Genomic DNA, 24,939 nt, shown 5'->3' on the forward strand with positions numbered 1-24,939 from the left:
ATCTAGAAATTTTTGGGCTTACATGTTTCAGGATTTATAGGTCTCCCAATTAATGGAGGAGTAGTGCAAGTCTCCTAGGAGAATGGTGTTTGACTTCTTGCAAAGGGACTCCATACTGCTATACTATGAACCACAGGTAGATAGAATTTTTTCTGTGTGTGTTTGTTATAAACAGCAAATATATAATAAGATGGCTACAGATCCTACTAGTACTTTCATTACCTCTTTTTCTATTGACAACCAGTTTGTTGATTAAATAAGAATTGGTGCTCAAATTCTTAATAAATTAGGGTCAAGACCTATAATAGTGTAAACCGCAGTGGTGCAGCGGTAGCATTGTCACCTCACAGCAAGAGGTTCTCCCGTTCGATTCTCAGCTGGAGCGCCTTCTGTGTGGAGTCTGCATGTCCTCCCCACGGTCGAGTGGCGTTCGAAAGACATGTATGAATGGGCGTGCCTTAGTTGAAGGTTGGGCGTCGGGCTGGCACCTCGGCACCGTAAAAGTCTACTGCAATCATTAGCGGACTGGAGTTCCGCTGTGGCGACCCCTAGCCGGGAAAAGCCGAAAGAAGAAGAACAACCTAGAATAGTGTATAGGAAGGGAATGAGTTTCAAGAACCTTTCTGAGAATTTACCAGTGTTTCTTCCATGATGTCTGTTTGTGGTTGTTGCACATATTGTAAATATGTATATACTGATGATGGAGTTAACATTCGACAGCAACACATTGCAACTATGGGGAAATTTAATTGTAATACCTTTGATGTAGTATATTTTGCTTTTTGCCAATAGTGTCGGCATTTTATGTTGGCAAAACTGAGAGGCCATTAAAGGAAAACATATGCAAGCATTTATATGATATTAAAAATAAAAGAAACAACAATGCACTATATAAACATATTGAAACTAATTCAGAGCACACTTTTTATTTTTTTTTTTATGGTGGAACAAATGACACGTCATCCAGAAAGGGGGTCCCTGGACTCTGCTATTAAAAAAGAGAGAGCTTTGATGGCAACTTTGTCTTAATGGTTCTACACCACCACTTATTGTATTGCAGATCGAGTATAAAAAATAAAATGAGATAAAATGCAAGTTGATTTTAGTATGAGGAGGATCTATACATAGGTTTTGTTATGTTTATGAGTATTAAAGAGTTAATTATTTAGGGTATGGTTTATTGAATTACTTTACTTGAACGTGTGACTTGCAGCTTGTTTATTTAAACCTGCTTGTGCGTTTTTTTAAGTATTCTGATGAAGTCCTGTGATTGAGAATGAAAGCACCTAGTAAATACTTCTTTTTAAGTAGTTGGATTCTCATGACTTTTTTTGCTTTTATAAGTTTGGTTTTGTGTGATTACTCATTAGTATTCATAGTAAATAGGAGAAATTTGGCAATGCGTTGGGTAACTTCCCCTACTGTTTTCAATAAATGCAGTAGGATCTTTTACCTTCATCTAAGCTGCCACCAGTTCAGGCAGATGGGGCCTCCGTTTAAATTTTCATTTGAACTATGGATGGGCTCACTCAGTGTTTGCCCTTTTACGTGCACTTGTAATGCAATATTCTGTCATTCTCCCATAGTGGTGGCTGCTGAACCAGGGATAGGGTCCTTTAGAAGCTAGGGAGAGAGGGACAGAGAGCACACAGGAAATCTCAACAGGTAACAGTTGTATAGGAGTAGAGTGTACACTACCAGAGAGGCAGGTAGATTCCACTTTCCTGGTGTCTGGATTAAGAGAAGATTGTAAGGAGGTACTTCAAAATGCTTTGCATTCTTTGAAGATGAAAGTGTTCCTAGAAGCTAAAAGCTCTGGTGATTTAGAGATGTTTTGGACTGTGATGGCTGAGGATTATCCTTACCTGCATGGATTTACACAAATTTTGGAGTAAAATGTAAAGCAGTATTTTCATACTGGCCAGCCTTTAGGCTATGTTATCAGCACAAAAACCTACAAAGGCTGTAGGAACTTAATTTTGGGGGCAATTTGAACTTTTACATGTCAAAGGTTTGGACATTTTATGTTGCGATCTAGATCAATCTGGAACTAAGATTAAATGTTAGTTGTGTTTTGCTTCCCATGCATTCATAAACAAATTTGTTTTTATATATAATAAAACCGAACATTAGAGTGGAAAACTGTCTCCAGTGACATTCTCTTTTACTGAAGTCTTTGCCATTTGCTGCATACATATACACACTGCACTACCAGGCTACATTGTATTGGAAACTTCATCTAGGCAATTACCTTCCCGCTGTAGACTGCTCATATGGGAAAAAAACTTTTTAATGCCAAAAATGCAGAAAGTATAATTTCATAAGCAGTTTTGAAATGAGTATTTTATTTTGTCCCATTTTTATACTATAGTGATATCCCATATTAGTATTCTCCATTACTGGTCACCCTGTTAGGTATTATTGCTCGATTATACCTTCATTAATGTTGCATATGCTTACAGTATATGCCAGATATGTAAAAAGTATCTGTGACTGTGGAATTAAAAGTAGAAATAATTAAGAAGTTGTATCTGTCATTATCTCTAGAATAAGGTATTGCAGTTATTTACTATGCTGTAGTCATACTGTATTTGTGTTAAGTTAATGGTGTTAAAGAGAGAAATGTAGAATGAGAAAAGGGAGGAGGTGAGTCCTCTGGGGCTTACAGCACTGTGAATACTAGTAAGTACTTTGCTGATATCTGAAGACTTGTTATATCCATTTGTGTGATGTGCTGATCAGCACCTTTGATCTGTTTGGTGTGAATGAAGTGCTTTAGTCATTGTCACTGTATTTAACTTTCCATTGACAGTATCATTAATTAATGCACCTGTTAATAAAGTATGAATAAGATTTTACTTCTTGTAATTCTATTTGATATGGACAATTGCATTGCATTTTATAAATTCAATATTTAATTTGTTTTATTTTTTCTTTATCAGGCTGAATTGGTTAATGCTGCTTTCCAGGCTCAGCGGGCTTTTCTGTTGCTTGCAGCCCAGTACCAGCAACCTCACGAGGTAAGTTTCCCTGAAATGAAGCATCACTTGCCTAGCTTTATTCAAGTTCTGCTCAGTGTGTTAGTAACCTGCACATTTTTTGTGTTTCATCCATGTACCTGAACAGCCTGCGAGGCTGTCTTTATATTATTTAGATATTTTTATGATGTTTTGAACTGCAATCTCATCAAAAATGGGAATGTATTATAGTCACAGTGGACTTTTATTAATAAACTGTTATTGTTGTTCCTCTTTATGTTCCCAGTACTGGTTATGGTGACCATTGAGTTTTCCCTGTCCCACCCAAAAGGCTTATTTATTCTTCAAAGTTCATTGTTCAACAGCCAGTTTGCTTCTCTAAGGGATGAGATTTGGGCATCAGAGATGGTATCGCCATCCACAGCTGGATGTTTTGTACTTAAAAATCATGTCTAAAGAGGTGAAATGACCTTTGTTTTTTGCATAAAAATGCATGCAAACACATTTTATGCGAAAATCAAAGGGAGTTTCCGCCCACTTTAGAAACAAAATTACTTTAAAAATTGTTTATGAATGGGGAAGTCTAAACTTACACAGCTGTGTTTACAGCATTGATATTAGCTGGTGGGATGAAAGTGCTTAGTAATTGTAAATTATGTTATGTAATTGCCAAACTGTTTTATATTAAGAGTTTGGCGAAAATTTACCCATTAGTTTTCTTGCCAAACTGTTAATTTAACAGTTTAGCAATTACTTACCCACCCTAATTCAGCCTAATTATTGCTGGAATGACCACTAATATTAATGCTATAAATACTGTTGTGTAAGGTTAGACATTGGGTTAAAAAAAAAAGTAGTTTTATTTGTAAACTGGAGTGAAATGGTCTTTGGGTTTTGCATAAAAAAGTATGCATGAAAACACCTTTATGCAAAAACCAAAGGTTGTTTCACCCCTTTAGACATGATTTTTAAGTGCTAAACCCAGTGTGCATGCCTGGTAGCATGCTACAATGTTCTGCATTCTGTGGTTCTTAGGGGGGGGGGTCACTCATTTTTCCAAGTGAAACAATACTTCAGAAGGCCCTGCAAATGATGAGAGTGAAATGCAAAATATTATACAGGCTAAAAAGTCCTGCTTTTTCTTTCAAAATATTAAGCAGGCTGAAATGCCTTTTAGGAACATTCATTTAACAAGGCTGTCCTGGAGACTTTGTATTCATCCTTAAAATTGTTACTGTTTTGCAAAGTCAGTCTTTGGAAATGGTTTTTCATCTGATTGCCTGGATGAAGAATATGTCACTTATAGTGTAGTGGTGGTTCAGATTACCATCAACATAACGAGTAAAAAATACAGAGTGAGGGGGGTGGGACTGCAAATTGTTCCTTTTTACAAATACTGATTTGGTGTGCATGCTTTTACCACAATGCATGCTTTATGTTTAGTTTATGATGTCTCTTGCTTCTCAACTGTGTTTCCTAATGTTTAAAGTATGGACGGAGGAGAATTAGAAGCCCGTCATAAATTACTTTAAGCTACTGCTGCAAAATAATTTGAGATACCATGAAAGTGCTCGAGTGTAAAATGCAATGCTTTTCATGCTTAATTTTGTGATGACCATCACTGTGCTTACAACTATCTCTAAGCTTGAAGTGTTGTGTTTCCGAGAAAATTGTGATATGGATGTATAATTTTGCTTTCTTAATTAAATTATGACTATGTTTTGTTTCCTGATAGTGTTATTAATAGGAAAGCTTCAGAGGGAAAAAGAAGATCCCAAGCCCTTTTGTAGACTTTTTTTTTTCTGATCCTGAAAATTGATGAGATTATTATTTGAGTCTGCCCTTTCTTAAAGAGTTGACAGATGTAAAAAAAAAAAATGTTTTCCAAAATGGTCAGAGCAGAACTGATAAAATAGTCATAGATTCAAGCCTTATTTTTCAAGTATATAGATGGGTGCTAATGGTTTCTTCTGGAGCTGGCTAATAGGTGTCTTTTGAATTTTATTTTACTTCTTACAAGTTAATAACATAAAAATGAAAAAAATATATATTCATATGTTTAATTATTTATCTGAAGTAGTTAACTTCATTTGGTCTGCAACCTATTGGATACGGATCCAATCTCGGATCCGAGCCGGCAACTTTACAAAGCTTAGATCCGAGCTCCTAGCTCCTCCCCTTACCCATAATCCCCTGCCAACCCTGACTGACCCCAGATCTAGTTTGCCGCGCTTCTGAACAGCAGCTAGATTGCGAGCTCCTGGTCTTTTGGTCAGATAAGTCCTTGTATCTTAAATTTTTCTCCTTAAACTTGTGTGATTGTGTTGTGTTGGTTAGGTTTCCCTTCTTATAACCTTACTTTATATAACCTCTTTAAATTTTTCTAGTCAAATTTTCCTCCCCATCCCTCACTGGTCGTAGTCTGTGTGTGTGTGTTTAGTGTGTTTGGGGCCTACTGAGTGAGTTTTCTTTAGCTAACATGTCTGAGGCCCCAAAACCAATATTTTCTAGGTGCACCGAGTGTGGCCATAAGCTCTCCCGGTGCCTTGGGGTTGAACACCTCTCCTCTGGGTGTTCTATCTGCGCAGCGTTCAACCCCAGGGCACTGAAGGACCGGAGGTCGAAGCTGATCCTAGCGGGACTCTTGTCCCCAGATTCGGCTTCGGCCTCCAGTACTTCTGTGGCCTCCTCCCAGGCTTCTGTGGCGACCACTCCTGCCTCTCTCCCCCCGGCTGGGACTCAATCTCCTGCTTCTGCGCCGGAGGAGAGGGAGGCCAGGAAAGAAAAAAGGAGGGAGAAGCACCACAAGCGGCGGGCCGAGGCCTCCGCTTTGCCCCCCCCCCCCCGGCTAAGCGGGCTTCTCCCTCCACGGCTTCCAGGTCTCCTCCTTCTCGGCTCCGGTCTCCATGCTTCTCACCGGGACCCAAGGAGGAGGAGACCCGATCTCCGTCGAGGTCATCGAGACGGCACTCCCGGCCAGCCTTGGTGGCCTCGTCGAGATCAACGCGTAGCCTTTCTGAAGCTGATTTGGACCGGGTGATGCAAAGGTTCATCCAGGCCCAAATGCAGACGGGAGTGCTCCTGCCCCCCCCCCTCCGGGGGGGAGCTCAACTCCCTTCTTTGCCCCGATAGCTCCTTCTCCGACCTGCTTCCCGGGTTCGGAGCGCTCGGAGCTGGGCAGCGTTGGTGCCGGGGGTGGGTCGGTACCGACAGTATCTGGTACTTCGGCTCCGACTCTTCCTTCGAGTTTACCGGATCCGTCCTTGTCGGATCCGAGCTCTCGGAGCCGTGCTCTGATCTTCGAATCCGAGGGGTTTAGTGTGCCTTCGGCTCCGTCCAGGTCGGAGCACACTGGCCGTTCTGATCCGATGGTCTCGGCGCAGGCTCCGATCCATCCATCGGATCCGAGTGAGGGTCAGCTCTCGGATCCCAGAGAGAGTGGCTCTCCCTCGGCCTTCGACATGGTGGAAAGGGCTCTGTTGAGTGCATTTAGGCCCCCGCTCCCTGCTACGGCTCCATCCCGCACTCCCTCTCGTTTGGGTAAGGCTTCCGTCGCCCGGCCACAGGGACAGCCTGCTTTGACGTCTCAGCTCGTTCTCCTGGAACAAGATGTTACTGGTGAGTCATCCTCGGACAGTCCCCCCGAGGATGTTCCTCACAAGCGGAAGTATAAGAGGAGGCATGTGGACTCCCCCCGAGTCATTGACAGAAGACATGAATTTGGATGAGGGGGAAGGCTTCCCAAGGTCACCCCCCCGAGGATGTCTCCTTCGGAGACATCATGGAAATGCTTAGGATAAGAGGGGGGGTGTGGTCTGCCCCCAAGGCTTCCTCGGATGAATCCGTGTTCCTGGTGGCGTTCGAAGCAGGCCCATCTACCTCTTGGGTGTCCCCTCCGTCCGACCCCTTAGTGGACCTTATCATCACTAGGGCATGGAAGGAGCTGGACACTGTGGAGCCAGTCCCCAAATGTCCTGACAAGATCCTGAGCCCCCCCCCAGCAGAGAAATCCCACTTTAGCAAGGGACCCCCCCCGTAGATGCCATGTTGGTGGCGGCAGCCACCAAGAGGGAGTTAGCCCAAGAGAGTCCCTCGGTCCATCCCCCGAGCAAGGAGTCTCGCTCGATGGACCATCTCGGGAAGCGGGTCTTTAGTTCAGCGACCTTCACTGTAAGGTCCCTGAACTACATGGCACATGTGATTCGACTGCAGCGAGACCTTATCAAAGAGTACGCTTCATCCCCCCCGGAGTCCATGTCAGGGGAGGACAAACAGTTGTACTCCACTCGCATGGCCACTCTTAGGTCTATATCCAACACCTCTATGCAGCTTTTATCTCATGCTACAAAGGGAGCCGCTAGAGCCAGTGGAGCAGGCCTAGTTATGAGGCGCCAGGCCTGGCTCCGACATTGTGATTTTGCGGAACCCTTCAAGGCGTCCTTTGCGAATACCCCCTTCGATGGTTCTGCCCTGTTTGGCAAGACAGTTCGCGAGACTTTGGTCCAGAGCGAAAAGGACGGGAAGACGTTGTCTGCCGTCGGAGTCCGCTTCTCTGCTCCCCAGAGGTCCTTCTCCAAGAACCAAAAGGGACAGAAGAAGATGTGGTTCTGAAAGTCGCAACAATCCCAGTCTGCTCCGGACTTCCAGTCCTTTCGCGGCAGAGGAGGTCAGGGTGGACGCCGCCCTAGAGGCAGAGGGGGCCCCAAGAACTTTGGGTCCAGAGAAGCCTTCTCTGATTGACCCACGCAGCAACCCTGAGGGGTTGCCTGACTGCTCCACTCTGGAGGCAGTCGGGGGGGCATTTCTCGAAGCACCTGGCAGCTTGGGAGTCCATTACAACAGACCGCTGGGTGCTTCGTATCATATCCAGAGGATACAGAATTCCCTTTTCCTACATTCCTGACACCCCCGGACACCTCCCCGATGTTCCATCCAATCAGAGGGAGGCAGCAGCTGCGGAAATTCGGCTGCTTTTAGAAAAAGGAGCCATCCAGCACGTTCCCCCAGGCCAGTCCGGATCGGGTTACTACTCCAGGTTCTTTTTGGTGCAAAAAAAAGACGGGGGACCTAAGGCCCATCCTCGATCTTTCCCTACTAAATCTGTCAGTGACCAAAGAAAAGTTCTGGATGGTCACTCTTCAATCTATTCTCCCCCTCTTGCGGGAGAATGACTGGATGTGCTCCATAGACCTCAAGGACGAGTACTACCGCATATTGATGGACGAACAGTCCAGGAGGTTTCTCCGCTTCCGGCTGGGAGCCAGTCATTATCAATTCAGGGTCCTCCCCTTTGGTCTCACCTCAGCCCCCAGGGTGTTCACCAAGGTATTAGCAGTGATAGCGGTCCACCTGAGACTCCAGGGAATGCAGGTCTTCCCGTACCTGGACGGCTGGCTCCTCACCGCCCCGACAAGGCATCTACTATGCTTAGCCAGGGACTACTTTCTCAACCTTGCTCCGCAACTAGGGATCACTATAAACTCGGACAAGTCCTCTCTCACCCCGACTCAGGTGATAGATTTTATCGGGGCCAGACTGGACACCAACAGGCAACTAGTCTTCTTAACTCCCGACCGGTTGCACACTTTGAGGGCACATGTGCGGGCCATCTTTCAATCTTCAAAACCTCCGGCGGGATTGGTTCTAAGGGCCCTGGGGTCCATGGCAGCCGCTATAAACCTTCTTCCCATGGCGCGTCTGAACATGAGGATTTTACAGTGGACTCTCCAAGTCCAATGGTCCCTTCATCAATACCCCTTGAGTCACCCCATTTCTCTCAGCAGGGCCTGCAAGAGGGCTCTCGTTTGGTGGCTTCAATCACTGGACCCCCAGGTGGGACGCCCCTTTGCCATGGCCCCCCCTCTTGCCACGGTGACCACGGACGCCTGTCGTCTTGGGTGGGGGGGCATTATTCGAGCAGGACGGTCCAAGGCACGTGGAACGATTCGGAGACCTTATTGCACATAAATGTTCTAGAGATGAGGGCAGTGCTGTTGTCGTTGCAAGCACTTCAGAGCCTTCTGCCTGTAGGAACAGTTGCAATCCAGACAGACAGTGGAACGATTCGAAGACGTGATTGCACATAAATGTTATACAGATGAGGGCAGTGCTGTTGTCGTTGCAAGCACTTCAGAGCCTTCTGCCTGTAGGAACAATTGCAATCCAGACAGATAGTATGTCTGTGGTATGGTATATCAACAAACAAGGGGAACCAGGTCTTACCCACTCTGTCGAGAAGCCATGAGAGTGTGGGAATGGGCGATCTCCACCAACCGCTTTCTCATTGCAACGCACATTCCGGGATGGGCCAACATCCTGGCGGACAGACTGAGTCGCACCATCCTTTCACCTTACGAGTGGTCCCTCAATCCTCGAGTAGCGAGTCGAATTTTTGCCGTTTGGGGGCAGCGCTGTTGCAATCTTTTCGCATCTCCCTCAAACACGAAATGCAGCAATTACTTCACTCTCATTCCCCCTGCCGGGGAAGCCCCGAGGGACGCCTTGGTGCATGCTTGGCCACCCGGTCTTCTCTATGCCTACCCTCCTCTTCCCCTCATGCTGAAACTTCTTCAGAAAGCCAGTCGGTTGGGGAGCAGGATGATCCTCATTGCCCCATTCTGGCCTCACCAAGCTTGGTTCCCTTACCTCTGGTCTCATCCAGTGAATCTGCCCTGGATTCTAGATCCCCTTCTGGATCTAATCTCCCACCCCCAGGGGCTCCCACTTCTCGACCTGGCCATCCTCAAGCTAGTGGCTTGGCTGCTCCAGTTCCACTTGTAGCTAGGACTCCCGGTATCTCTTCTCCAGTTAAAACTATCCTAGTAGCAGCGCACAAGCCCTCTACTAGGCAGGTCTATGGTAGTAAATGGAAGCGTTTCTCTATCTGGGCAGAACGCCATAATTTGGACCCTTTTACAGCCCCCTTGCCTGCGGTGCTGGACTTTCTTTCAGGTCTTTTTAATGGCGGAGCTAGCTCTTCTACGGTTAAGGTTCAGTTAGCAGCTATCTCTCATTACCACGTAGGTACTGAAATGGGTCCTTTGATTACTACAAAATTGTGCAAAACGTTCCTAAAGGGCACCTTTCTTCTTAGACCTCCAATAAAGGAAGCGGTACCTCCATGGGATTTGACCTTGGTATTACAAGCCCTGACAGCCCTTCCCTTCGAACCGGCGTCTTCAGTAGACCTTAAATATTTGTCTTGGAAAACAGCCTTTCTTGTGGCTATTACTTCAGCCAGGAGAGTATCTGAATTGCAAGTTCTTTTTGTGAAACCCCCATACTTAGCCTTTCACAAGGATAGGGTTTACCTCAGGACCAATCCCTCCTTCATCCCGAAGGTAGTTTCTGAATCTAATATTAACCAATCTATCAATTTGCCGGTCTTCTTTCCTAACTACCAGAACAAAGGGGAGTACAGACTACATTCTTTGGACGTGCACAGACAACTTAGATTTAATATTCATAGGACATCTGGTCATAGACAATCCGACCAGTTGTTTGTCTCCTTTGCCAAATTTAATTTAGGTAAACCGGTCTCGAAAGTTTCCTTATCGAGATGGATTTCACAGTGTATCATTAAAGAGTATCAAAATTCCGGCAGGCCCGCACCTCAAGGAGTTCATGCCCATTCAACTAGGGCTATGGCTACATCTGCTGCCTTTAAATCCAGGGTTTCCTTGGATGATATCTGTTCAGCAGCCACTTGGGCCTCATCTCATACCTTCATCAATCATTATAAATTGGACATTACCTCCAGAGGGAGAACTTCGTTTGGCTCCGCAGTGCTCTGGAATATCCTTCCATGAAGGCTGCCCAAGGTATAGGTAGCTGGGGACTCTGTCCCACAGGTTACAGACCAAATGAAGTTAACTACTTCAGATTAAGAAGTTATGTACTCACCATAACGTTCCATCTGAGTAGGTAAACTTCATTTGTCTGCAACCGTTCCCCCCCTCCGTCCCCCTGACCTTCAGATGTGTTTCATGTCATATAGTGATGTACCAATTCTGATAATGTAGTTAAGTTATCCACTATAGTGCTTGCGGGCAAACTTGATCTGAGGTCAGTCAGAGTTGGCAGGGGATTATGGGTAAGGGGAGGAGCTAGGAGCTCGGATCTAAGCTTTGTAAAGTTGCCGGCTCCCTCAGGTTGCAGACAAATGAAGTTTACCTACTCAGGTGGAATGTTATGGTGAGTACATAACTTATTTCATAGCTCTCTAATCTTGAAATTTTCTGTTTACTAAATGGTTTAGGCATTGATTATTCATGGTTGACAATGCAAGGGAAACTTTTGCTTTTGACAAAACGTTTGTATTGTTAAACAATGAGAGACTATTAGAATTTGAATTTTTGTATTATACGTCAGTATGCACTTTTGTACAGGATATTAGTGTTCATCTCTTCATCAGTTCTATAGAATCTTGGGTTTTCATTTATCATTTAAGCCTGAATGGATTTTCTCCTGTAGTCTTTTTTTTTTTTTTCTTGCAACAATGTTTTCTCCTCCACTCATCATCCATCAAGCAATAAACAGTTTTTTTTTTTTTTTACTTTCACATGTCAAAAATGTCTTTAAAAGTAGACATATAGCAAGGCACTGTCTGGGCTTTCTCACTTTCTTCTGTGAATGTTATCTTACAATAGCTATAACCCGAAGTAGGCAGCCAGTATGTTTCATCTCTGGATCATGCATTGAGAAACACATACCCCCAAATATTGGCAAGCATGTGCAACTTTATCATTCCTCTCTCTCCTATACTATCTTTTTATTGTCAAGACCAGTAACTGAATTGAAGTCATCTGGATCACACATAGGCCTCCATCCGTCTAAACCATGTAGTCAACTTTTTCTCCTGTGGCTCTTTGGCATGCTATTTGTTCTGTTGTAGTACCAGCCTCCATTATTAGCTGAAGATCCGTAAGGGAAAAATGTAAATGATTTAGTTAATAAGTCTTATGGGTATAAATGTTATTCATGACTCTGTTGTAAAAAATGTGAAGAGAAAAATATTTTCCAGTCTTTTTGTATTTTGTGATAGAATCTGACATTACATATGTCATATGAAACTTATTTTAAAGCTATGCCAAGTTTTCAATGTTTTTGTATTTTGTGAGAGAATCTGGCATAATGTATAGCATAAGAAACTTTAGTTACGCTAAGTTTTACTGGCCATAGCTTGTTCAGCCTTTGAAAGCTTAGTGCTTTGGATATTTTTATAGAAAACCCAGTACTGATTTCCTTTAGTTAGGAAATAGTTCTACATTAATATGAAGTGTTTTCATGATTGTGTGTTTCATTTATTTTAAATGAATACATTGTTTTATTTTAATATTTTTTTACTGTTATTTTCACTTTCATGTCTGCATATTTGACTACTCATTTCCCAATTCTTATTTTGAAAACGGGGCTTGTTTGTACTTTACCACGTTTTTTTATTTTTATTTTATTTATCGTTTGTTGACCAGGCTAGTCCCATTAGGCTATTCCCTCTCTTCAGAGCAGACCTGTAGTGGTATTTATGCTAACAGGGAAAATTTGACCAGGGTATGAGGGAACTTCCCTTACTTTTTGATAAATGCCTTGGAATTTTTTACATCCACCTGAACTACCTCCAATTCAAGCAGATGGAACCTCTGTTTAATGTCTGTTCTGACATGAGTGCAATGCCCACTTTTGCTGCACTGCAGTGTCAACAATCCATCTGCTTGGTGTGGGGATATAATTTACAGCCTACCGCATCGAAGGTCTCTGTGCTACTTGTTGTGCCACTGACACTGCTTGTGTGAGTGGCAGAACATATGTAGCTCCAGTTATATTCATCCTGATATAGTGCTTCGCAGTGCAGTATGATTTTTATTCTTTATGGCAGGTTGTACTCGTTTCTGTCGTCATCATTTTATTGTAAGGAGGCTTCTTATCTTTCTGTTTTGTTGTTGGTAGGGCAGGATCAGACCATGCACGGTATTAACCTTTTGAATAAAAATGTCAAGTTGCAGCTGGATTAGGGGATCTGTTTGCTTGCAGTTAAACATTCACACAATTTCTGTAGGTGGCATTCACGTGTTTGCATTTAGTTGAGTTCTTAGTAAAAATGTTGCTGCGTTCACATTTTACCAGCTGCAGTTTTGTCATTAACATTTCATTGCATTTGAGATTGGAGATATTTAGCCTGTGTAGGCCATTTGTTATTGCTTATGTTGGTTTGTGTAGGTGTACTAATCTATGTGTATATCTCCCAATATTTCTCTCTCTCTGTTTTTGTATTGCTCTATTATGAATAGTCATGACTCTCTTAATTAGCATGTTATTATTCAACCCCAAAACATCTGTTTTATTTATTTATTTTATTTTGAATTTAACTGGAGTAGAGCACTGATCCCATTGGACCCATTAGATCCTGGTGAAAACACAATAGTTGCATGAAATTATTTACAGTATGAATAACAAAATGCAATATATACATATATTATGTACAAAGTGAATATCATAATTGGCTTGAAGGAGTAAATGCAACAGTTAAATTACATTATATGTATAGAGTGAGTGAAAAAATATATATATATACATTCATTATATGTAGATTGGAAATCAGAGATGACATACTGAAAGAATCACAGTCAAAAAGGGAGTCAGAGCAAGGTATGTAGATGGAAGAAGAGAATGAAGGGATTAAGTTATGGACCAGAGAGATAGCAGGTGCATTTTCCTAGTCTTGAAATGTGCTTTTGTTTAGGAACATAAAATGGGGTAAGAGGAATGATCTTTAAGAAAAGAACTGAGAGATTCCCACAATTTGGGACCAAGGACTGAGAAAGCATGGTCTGTGCAGCGATGCCTAGTTTATGAGGCTTGGAGGAGAGGGCATGAGTGGTTAAGCTGTCTAATGTTGTATGTCGGTGCATCTCTGAATAGTCTGGAAGCCAGTAGAGGAAAGGTGTCATTCTTGATAAGTTTAAATAGTTGAGAGGTAAGTAGAAAATCAGCACATTCTTTCATAGGTAGCTAGTTATCTTTTTTAATGGTTTTGCATTGATGTTCATTTCATGTGGAGAGAGTTATGTGTCTGCAAATGGCATTTGAAATGTACTGAATGGTGGGCACATTTCTTTAAGAAGCTGCAGCAGTTAATGTGAGTCAGTATTTTAGCTGAGCCAGTAAGATACCTTTACACATGGCATTTCTACATGTTCTGGATAGAAAGGGGAAGCTCATATTAGCTCAGAATTGGAGAGAGTTGATGCTTTTGTGTGTGTAGTCCTGGTGGGGATGGAAATTTATGAAGGAGCAAACCAAATCCCCGGGTATTTGAATGAAGTGGCATTTTCAGCAGTGTTACTAAGATCAAATATTTTTAGAGGCCTGGGGATAGAAATGAGCTTTTGCTTAGTGCCAAAAAGCATGGTCTTGTTTTAGATGATCTTAGAAGTAATTGTTTATCACTGATCCATTTAATAAGAGCATGAAAATCATCCTGAAGTTCAAGTTCAAGAGAAGAGACAGAATGGTTGGACTGGAATAGGACTATGTCATCAGCATAAAGCAGAAGGGGAAGACTGGGTAAGTCAAAAGGAAGTTTATTAATGTAGCTAGAAAAGAGGAGAGGTGTCAGGATAGATCCTTGAGGGGCACCTTTCTGCAGAGGGACTGTTGTAAAGGTTGATGAATTGAAATTAACTGAGAAGTGACGTTTAGAGAGGTAGTTTTTGAACAAGGGGAGTCTGTCATCATTAATGCCTGTTTCAGTGAGATGGTTAAGGAGATCTGCAGTCTCTGTTTAAACCGGATTACATTTAAATGTAAGTAGAATTGCTGATGTGATGAGCATGGCAAAACGTGTTAAGTACATATTTAACATCAGAGAGGTGCGTAACAAGGTTATTTTTTTCCCAGTGTCAGAACATAATCATTGCACTCCATGCAAAGTAAGGTTGTTTGTTTCTTTCTCTTTTTGAGTGCATTCAGTGTGCTACATATATTGCATTTAATTTCTTAGCACCGTTAAAAGTAAATCAGTGTTCATACCCACTTGCAGCCAAGCACTGTATATCTAGGAATAAATCTAGCTTCTAGTACAGTTGTCTGTGCTGCCTTGCAGCTAGCTGTGCTTCTGAGTGTTTCTGTTGATCAAGTTACAGCTTTATTCAGGGTCGTAGCCCTTATCTGGTTTGATAGTTGAATCGGGGACCCTTTGTACTTGGCAAGGCTTCCTTCTTCTGGTGCAGTCCTTTTTTTTTTTTTTTTTTTTTTTTTTTCCACTCTTTCAGGCATCTCTGTGGCAGTCGAGTTGTTTTATATAGCTGTCTGCTAACTGTTATGATGGATCCCCTACATTCTTTCCCATTATAAGATATTGTATTTTATTTTTTTCCTGTTTGCGGTCTGAGAATGACCATTGAGCAAAACACATTACAGAACAGTCACAGAGAGAGAAGTTCCAAAGGAAGAAAGAAGGTAACATAATTCACTAAGGAACTGAAATCCAGTTTAGCTTCTGGCCTTACGGTGTAGACATAATATTCTGATGCATGCTCAAATCAGTTTTTGTTTTATTTATGTCTAAAAGTTGCATAACATTCTAGCAGCATTTTAGGAGCAAGATTTACACAGATGTGAGTACAGCTGAAATATAGACAAAATGTAAATATACAAGTGAGGAGTTTAAAGGACACCATATTCTGCATTATATTGACAGTGCTTTGTTGCTGCTCTTACCTTCATGGTTATTTTATTATTGTAATTCCTCTTTTCTGAGGTTTCACCATAATAGTTTCATGTTTTGAAATTATTTTTCCCTTTTTTTCTGTTTTTCATTGTGTGATTCTCCACCTCCATGTAAAGCCGTTTAGAATGTCCTCTGACCACATGATTCTTAAACAAATCAAATATGTTTAGTAGTAAAAAGTTCTGTAATGTAAAAAGTAAGAATGTGTGTTGAGGTAAAGGCTTCAACTAAGAAAGTAGTCAAAGAGTAAAATTAAAAAGCAGAGTTTACACTGAACAGGATATACAGAAGACATGATTGTTGAGAAAGTGCTTGTAAAGCAAGTGGCCAAAATGTACAGTTGTGTACACTTACCATAAATGTAGATATTTGAGTGTATTCACTGTTGCAGTCATTACATTTGGGTTATCTGCTTGCAGGTAGCTCTCAGTCGGCCTGATTAACAAAGTCTTGGGTCCTTCATCGGTTGCTGTCCCTTCTTCCATGACGTCAGGGGGTATAAAGTATGCAGCCGACGCCATTACATCAGTTTTTCTTGCCCCAGATGTCAGATGCCCCCCTGATGGGAAGCAATTAAATATAAAAGTACAAAGATATACCTCCAACAAAAAAGAAAATACACCAAAAAGGCTTTTAAGCATAGTAAAGGAAAGTAGAGGTATAGCCAAAAGAAGTTAGGGGGCTGGAGGGAGGGTAACCAGGACTGCAACAGTGAATACACTTGAACATCTATATTTATGGTAAGTGTACACAACTGTACTATGTTCTTCGTGTTTCACTGTTGCAGTCATTACATTTGGGTAGATTCCCAAAGCTATGGTTGGGAGGAGGAATTTAGATAGCATTAGGGCCAGATATAAGGCCCTGCAAGACTGCAGTGGCAAAGCCAGCTCTGGATTTAGAGAAAATTGGCAAATGATAATGCTTGGTGAAAGTATGTACAGAACTCCAGGTAGCAGCTTCTAGGATGACCCTGGTAGGGAAGCCTCTGAGAAAGGCTGTAGAGGTAGATGCAGCCCTGGTGGAGTGAGGTCTGATCCCCTGGGGAATTGGTTTTCCATGGTGCTTATAGCAGAAATGAATGCAATGGCTTATCCATTTAGAAATGGTTTGCTTTGAAATAGCCTTCCCCTCTGCCCCTGCAGCAAATGCCACCAGCAATTGTTCAGATTTCCTTTGAGGTTTAGTCCTGTCCAAGTAGACTCTAAGTTGTCTGTGCACATCTAAGGAATGCAGTATACGTTCCCCTTTATTCTGTGGATTGGGAAAGAAAGATGGCAAATAAATGGACTGATTAAGAGCCATACTGGATACCATCTTGGGCATGAAGGATGGATTGGTTCTGAGGGACACCCTGTCCGCATGGAAGATGATGAAAGGCTCCACTGCCATAAGGGCCTGTAATTCAGATACCCTTCTAGCTGAAGTGATTGCTAAAAGAGAAGCTGTTTTCCAAGAAAGAAATTTTAAGTCTGCAGTAGCAGCTGACTCGAAAGGAGGTAGAGTGAGTTTCTCCAAGACAAAGTTAAGGTCCCAGGCTGGGGATGGAGCTCTCCTGGGTGGTCTCAAATTTTTGGCCCCTCTGAGGAACTGCTTGAGCAGTTGGTGAGAGAAGAGGGGAGGTTCTGTGTTATAATGAGCTGAAATGGCTCTGGCGTGGATTTTAATGGAGGAAAAAGACAGGCCCTTGTGAAGCATCTCAGTTAAGTTTTGTAAAAATCGTAGGTAAATTGGGCGCTGCTGTGCTCATCCTTTGAGATTGGTTCCAGGCACAAAATCTTTTCCATTTTTCAGCATAAGATTTTCTAGTACTAGGCCTCCTTGCCTCTAAAATGATATCTAGGCTGCAAGGTTCAGTGTTGGAAGTTGAGGGTGCAGAATCTGGTTCTCCTGCTGAGACAGCAGGGAAGGAGTCTGAGGCAGGTGCCATGGAGATAACCGTGACATAAGACACACTGCGCAGGAAGGGGTACCAGTGTTGATGCGGCCAGTCTGGAGCAATCACAATCATCCTTGGTTTGTCCTGTTTGATTTTTAGTAGTACTTTGGAGAGCAGAGGCAGAGGGGGGAAGGTATAGACTGATAGGTTTTTCCAGCTGAAGGACAGAGCATCCACTTTCCAGGCTTGTTTGTGGGGATTCCTTGTGAAAAATGTTTCCAATTGGTAGTTCTGGGGAGAGGCAAACAGGTTTGTATCTGGGCTCCCCCATTTGCTTGTCAACATGTTGAAAATCCTTGGTTCCAGTTTCCACTCATGTGGGTCCATGAGGTTTCTGCTTATTCCATCTGCCAGTGTATTTAATTTTCCTGTCAGGAATTGAGCTTGTAGGTGCACTTGGTAGCTCAAGGCTGTGTTCCACAATGCCGTGACTAGTCTGCAGAGGGGGTAAGAATGTGTACCCCCCTGCTTGTTTATGTATCACATAATAGTGGTGTTGTCCGTCTTTACTATTAGTTGTCCTGGAAGAATGTAGTCCTTGAAGGCTGTCAGAGCATTCTGTACAGCTAACATTTCTTTTTGATTGATATGCAGGTGCATTTGACTTGGGTTCCATTTTCCCTGAATGCACTTCCCTGCCAGGTGAGCCCCCCATGCATAGTCTGATGCGTCTGTTGTTAGGGTTTGGACGGCAGGGGGTGGTGTGAAAGGTAGTCCCTTGTTTTGGTGGCAGGCCTCTGCCCACCAAAAGAACTGTAGGCGTAGGCAAGGTATGATAGCAATCATTGTTTCTAGGTCTTGAGAATGTTGACACCATAGGCTTTTTAGATACCACTGTAGTTTCCTCATATGCAGTCGTGCATATGGAATTAGAAGAATACAGGAGGCCATGAACCCCAAGGCTTGCAGGATTTGTCTTGCAGATAGCAGGGTTTTTGTGGCCACTTGTTTGAAGTAGGTTGTCAAATGAATTTGTTTCTCTGGCGTGAGGTAAGCCATCTGGGAAGTTGTATTCAAGCTTGCTCCCAGGAATATAATTTGTTGACAGGGTACCAGGTGTGGTTTCTTTTCGTTTATGGTGTACCCCAGACAAGTTAGAACCCTTTGTACAAAGGCCAGATGATTCAAAAGTATGTCCTGGCTTTCTGCCTGAATTAGACAATCGTCCAGGTATGGGTATATTTGAATATTTCTTTGCCTACAAAATGCAATAACTGGAGCTAGGCACTTTGTGAATACCCTGGGCAGCGTAGATAAGCCAAAGGGCAGTGCAGAGAACTGATAGTGCATGTAGCCTGCTTTGTAGCGTAGGTATCTTCTGCAAGATTCCTTGATTCGGATGTGCAGGTATGCTTCTTTTAAATCTAGTGTTGCCAACCAGGCATCTTTGCCTAGCATAGGAAGTAATTGGTGAAGAGTCAGCATCTTGAATTTTGGAATCTCCAAAAAGGTGTTTAGAGTAGACAGGTCCAGGATAGGATGCCATGAATTGTCTTTTCTCGGTACCAGGAAAAGTCTTGAGTAGAAACATTGTCCCTTTTCCTCGTCTGGTACCAGTTGAATAGCCCCCATGCTTAAGAGAGAAAGTACTTGTTTTTGGGCCTCTGCCTACTGATTTGGGGGTAGGTCCAGCCACCCGCTTGGTCTTGGCAACGGGTGGAAGTGAAATCTGTATCCCTGGAACACTATATTTAAAACCCATTTGTCCTGGTTAATGAGTTCCCAGTTCTTTGCATGAAGAGCAGTCTTTCCCCCCAAAGGGGCAGTCAGTTGATAAGTGCTTGAAAATTAAAAGGAAGTCATTGAGACAGTTTACCATGGGGGGGGGGCTCATTATTCCCAGATTTGGAAGTGGAGGCCCCCCACTGCTTAGTTCTGTGTGTTCCCTGGGACTGAAACCTGGGGTTTTTGCTGTGTCTGGGTTTGGCTTGAGAAGACCTGGAAGGGGCTGGAAAGGACTAATTCATATAGGGCCAGTGCCTACTAAATCTAGGAGCCTGAACTTGTAAAAAGTCTTCAACAGTTTACATAGATTTAGCTTTATCTTCCATCTTTTTAAGAACTTCCTCAGCCTTGTTGCCAAACAAGTGGTCCTGATTTAAAGGAGCATCCAACAATTTAGCTTTAACATGATCAGGCAAAGATTGCTCCTTAAGCAAAGCATGCCTTCTGAGCACAGACCCAGTAACAGCAGCCCTGCAAGAGGCCTCTAATGAATCAAAACCACATTGCAAATTATGTTTTCCAACTTTTTCAGCAGAATGCATTAAATCCTGTAATTCTTTATTTTCCAGACAGTCAGGAATCAACATAATTTTCTGTTTAAGCAGTCCAGTAACATGTTGCTGATACTTTAACATATGAAACTGGCAGTTTAAAGCCCTAATGGCCAAGGTTGCAGAAGTGTAAACCTTCTTACCCCAAATATACAGCGCCCTGGACTCTCTATCAGAAGGGGTAGGATTTTTAACAGTAGGAGCCTTAATGCCCTTGGGCCCCTGTGAAATAGTCTCTTGATCTGCAATAGGATTTTTGAAAAGGAACTTGTGGGACTCGGGGACCCTGTAGTGTATGTCAGATTTTCTGGGAGCAGGAGGCAGGGAATCAGGGGCCAAACTAGATTCTGAAAAAGCATCATCAACAATGTCTAGTACAGGAGGAATAGCTAAAGGCCTATGCTGAGGTAGGAGAAGGAAATCCCTAATCCTCTTTTTTGAATCATAAAAGTCATGGCTTTCCCAGTGGAAATGCTCCCTTAGAGTATGTAAGATTTCCCCAAAAGAAAAATCCTCAGGAGGGGAAGCAGAGAGAATGGAGTCCTCTGCATCAGAATCTTCATAAGTAGATAAGGGCAAATCCAGATCATCCCAAGAATCAGAAACAACAGAATCCTGATCAGAAGATTCATAATCAACTTAAGTCATAGGCCTCTTAGAAGGGGGATTGTTGGCTACCCCTCATTAGAGTTATTAGATCTTCAGCCATTCTTATTTGTTTTTTAGACATAGAGGCCTGAGCATGTGGCCTGGGCATCGGTTTTTTAGGCATGGATCGAGATTTAGGCCTAAGTAAAGAAGGAGGCGTTGGTTTAATGTGCAATGTCCGTAGGCCTGAATACACCCTCAGATGCCGGTGCCTGCACAGCGGCTCCGGACCCATCCAAGGTAGAGACATCCGCGGGTTCCATAGCTGAAGCATCTCGCGGCATACCGGACTCTGAATGGGTCTCAGTAGAGGCCTGCGAATCAGAAGTAGCGGGTATCGGGGGCTGCGAAAGTGCCTCACTGAGTACTGGCGACTGGCTTAGGAGAAGCGTTGTCGGCAGTTTTGGACATAGGCGGCCTGTCTCTGTCTTTATCTTTGCGTTTTTTCGGAATCCCGGTAGTCGGATGGCTAACCGACGAAATTTCTGGATAATTATACCGAGAACCGAAATATTTAGAGGTGAAAATATACCGATGATGGATAGTGCGCTGATTAAATAAATCACAAAACCGACAGCAAGGTACGTCATGGTCAGGGCCTAGGCAAGGAATACAGTACAAATTAAAATCTTTATGAGGTATTTGCTTTCCACAAGTAATGCAATTATTATCTTTTACTGACATCGGTAAGGAGCAAGAAAAAGTTTCCCCAGTGGGGTACTTAGCTTTAGTTGAAGACTTCGGTTTTTAAACTTGAAAACAAAAATTTCAGGAGTCTGCCGACCGGCACTTGCAAACTGTTTCTACTTAGGGCACCGCATGGCAATAAAGACTGATGTAATGGCATCGGCTGCATGTTTTATACCCATGACGACCTGACGTCATGGAATAAGGGTCAGCAACCAACGCAGGACCCAAGACTTTGTTAATCAGGCCGACTGATGGCTACCTGCAAGCAGATACCCCAAATGTAATGACTGTAATCGTGAAACACGAAGAACATCATACGTTTTACTTTTAAAAACAGTATAATTAGTAGTTTGTTGGTCATATCAACAAGTAGTAAGTACCATAGTTGCGAAATATTCAGAGCAGTCATTGAAATTAAGTAGAAGTGGGTGGAATGAAGGAAAGAAGTCAGAGTGAAGAAGGTAAGATGAAGCTAAAATAAAAAAAGAGGGGTGTTTATTTCATAATGGAAGGAACAGCATGTACAACACAAAATAGATTATAAGGACTGAAAAGTGAAGAAATGCATTATATTTTATATTTGAATGTAATCACAGCACATTAAGTGACTGCCATTTTTCAAATCATAAGCAGAACATGTTATTGTATTTCACAGTGTGATTTATAGGTTAGTGTGCACAGTCACTTTTTTTGAAAGGGAATTAAAATGCCTTCTTGCATAGAAAGTAGAAATTTATTAAAAAAAGAAGTACAGAGTTTTGAAATTTGGTTAACATTTTAAATTCTTGTTTGTAGATTTTTTTTTTTTTTTTTTTTTTTTACATTTAAATACGTAGTCCCAAAATGTTGCACATGTTGCTTGTAGAGGTTCATGAATGCAGCGGTTGCAGTAGTTGGTGCAGGCTGCTTGTCTTGCCAGGGCACAATATGGACACAGTAGCTAACTCGTAGAGCACACAGTGTTGTACAAATGCATACTAGTCCTGCAAAACTGGATCATTGGTGGCTTAATTGGAATTAAATGACAGTAGGAGGTCAGTCAGTACCTTCATCTATAGACTGTCTCTGTACCAATCAAGCCACTTCATCTGTTATATACCTCCGAGATGCTTGACTGATTTAAATTAAAAAATACTTATCATAGTAATACATTTCAGCTTGTTTCACACAAGTACTTACTAGCCATACAAAGCCAGAGTAATGACTGTTTAACTGTGATCTTAGAACAGTAGAGGTCACTCACTTTTATCTGTAGAATGCATCTGTATTCACCAGTTATAGTCACTTTCTCATCAATATAAGCCTCAGGTGTGTGACTGTGAGTGATCTAAATATTTTGTGTCTAGTAATGTAGATATTTGTCACAAGTACATGCAACCCCTGCCAAAGTAGATCATGATGGTTTAACTGTTTTCAGATGACAGTAGAGGTCTGTCACTTTTATCCACAGCCTCTACAAATCTGACAGTCTCGAGATGATTTCTTCAAACAATGAGACCACTGCTTTTAAAACTAAGGGTAGAAATGCTTGTAAACTACCTCTTGATAAGCAACTGCTTGATGAAGAGTTCCCTTTCAGGACTTAGAATAAATAATAAATAAAATTAAATATAACTAGGATGCAGCAATGATATGACTCTGCTTCAGAGGAACTTGGTGATGCAAGTTGTCCTGTAAATGTGTGAGGAAAAATATAGCGGTTTATATGAATTTTACTAACTTTTGGTATAATGAGATGATTCCTTCAGTACAGAAATAGACATTTGGTAACCATCTTGCAAGTCTGGCAAGGCAACATTTTATGAACAAAAGCTATTTACAAAGGACTCCCCCAGGAAGAAGTCCATATATTTCATACTTTTTTCTTTTCAATTTTGATGTCAAAGTTCTATATGGAAATTAATTTTTATCATTTCACATATTTTAGCACGCTGTTCCCAGCCCGAATGGACTGGGCACAACTACAAACGACTGAATACCCGATGTGTCTCCTCCAACCCTGAGAATATAAAGGTCTGCATTACACATTGGTCATACTTGCCTAGTAGTCTTACAGTACAAGGAAAATAAACTTCTTAAAATATTTTTCCGAGAAGTGTCTTCTGTTTATAATGCTTGGCTGATGTAGTACAGCACTGGGTTTGACTTTGCTTTGTGTGGTTCTGTCACAACAATTGACATACAAGTGTATGACTAAAAAAAAATATTTTAACATGAGTCATGGCTCAGTGTAATGACATATTTTCTCTACCTTTGGTTGATTTTAAGTTATTGCTCTGTTTATTTGGTCCTAAGTCACCTCTAAAGTTAAAACATTATATAGACCCAGTGACTCTGTCTGTTTACCAATAGTATGTAATAGTACATGGATAAGTAAGCAGTTGTATGAATAGATAAAACTATATGCAACAGTTGCTTTGATCTTGAAAAATTAATGTACAGTGTCTTTAAGTTTTTTATGCAATGAAACACTACTTTTTTCTCAGCACTCTTCTTTTGATTGTAGTGGCTATAATATTAAAAAACATTCCTCATTCAAGCTAAACTCCACATAGTTAGACTTGCATTTTCTGAATTGTAATGATAATGTTGGCCTTCAGCTGTCTGGAAGATAAGCATTTTCTAATTATAATGTTATTGTGCTGTCATAAACTGACATCTTCTAAACAAGGTTATTGATACAACATCTTATCACTCTTTTTCCTTCACAAAAAGAACTTTAACTGTCTCACAGTCTGTATGAGTGCCACTACCATCCTTCAAAATGTCTTCCAACTTTTTGTTGTCATTTGCAATGTACAGTGGGAAATTTGATGTAGATTTGTAGAATTCCAGTACTTTTATATTGACTCTAAACTACATCTCCCACAGAAGCAGCACTGTTAGTCTGGAGTAGTGACAGCAAATTACTGTCAGTGGTAGGTTCATAGGTAAGTACTAGGTTTTGTTGCCTTTCCTGGTCACTTTAGACCTAGCCAGTTTCCATTTTGTGCTCAAAATAACCTATCCCATTTGGTTATAGATTGGTCTTAACCTATCCAATGGTCAGTAATTATGTATTACCCTAATGAGAATAATTGGGGGTCATACCATAGATAATTTGAGAGGACATATGTATGAGGTAAAGCATTTAAGAGCTGCCTCTGTCCATTTAGTAGTATAGGGATCAGTCCTGGTATGAATTTTTGTTTGTCATCCATAGATCTAAGTTGTGCTTGAATATGGACGTGGATGAGGAGTCTTTTCCACAGCAGCAGTGTGGTGAATGTGGTTTACTATTGAATTAGCAATGTGCCTGTGCTCGACCAACACATGATCGAAAGACACTTTTCAAATGGGCAGAATGTCGAACCAGAAAACATCGACTACACTGCAGTGAATGGGTAGTGTAGTTCGGTTATCTGGGAGTTCGGCATTCTGAACGGAGATCGCGATTCAGTGAGGAATAGGGAATTAACCCATTTCCTCACTGTAGTGCTGTCTCAGAGTTGGTAAATATAATTTGCAGGGGGTGGGAGAGGTGCAGGGGGGCTTGCCACCCTGAAAAATAGTAAAATACATGCACCGTTGACTGTAGAATGTCACAGTACGGTATCCTGCATAGCATGGCTGACTGACTTCACCTCCTGCTATGTCGAATACATCTAACTATGGGTGTCCATGTATTCAGTTTTGACTTGG

The 24,939-nt window shown here is 42.0% G+C and overlaps 1 protein-coding gene across 1 annotated transcript in view; it reads left to right on the plus strand.

The window, feature by feature from the left end:
• Window positions 1–23,275, plus strand: part of LOC122796634 (adenylyl cyclase-associated protein 2-like) — a 428,517-nt gene extending 405,242 nt beyond the window's left edge. Inside the window, exons 4-5 of the mRNA XM_044065260.1 lie at window positions 2,943–3,020; window positions 23,186–23,275. Coding sequence (XP_043921195.1) covers window positions 2,943–3,020; window positions 23,186–23,233 — 126 coding nt within the window. The 3' untranslated portion in view covers window positions 23,234–23,275. The remainder of the gene's footprint in view (window positions 1–2,942; window positions 3,021–23,185) is intronic.
• Window positions 23,276–24,939: the final 1,664 nt, after the last annotated feature.

Source organism: Protopterus annectens, chromosome 3.part0 (assembly GCF_019279795.1).
Source record: "Protopterus annectens isolate FY-2018-M chromosome 3.part0, PAN1.0, whole genome shotgun sequence".
NCBI lineage: Eukaryota > Metazoa > Chordata > Ceratodontiformes > Protopteridae > Protopterus > Protopterus annectens.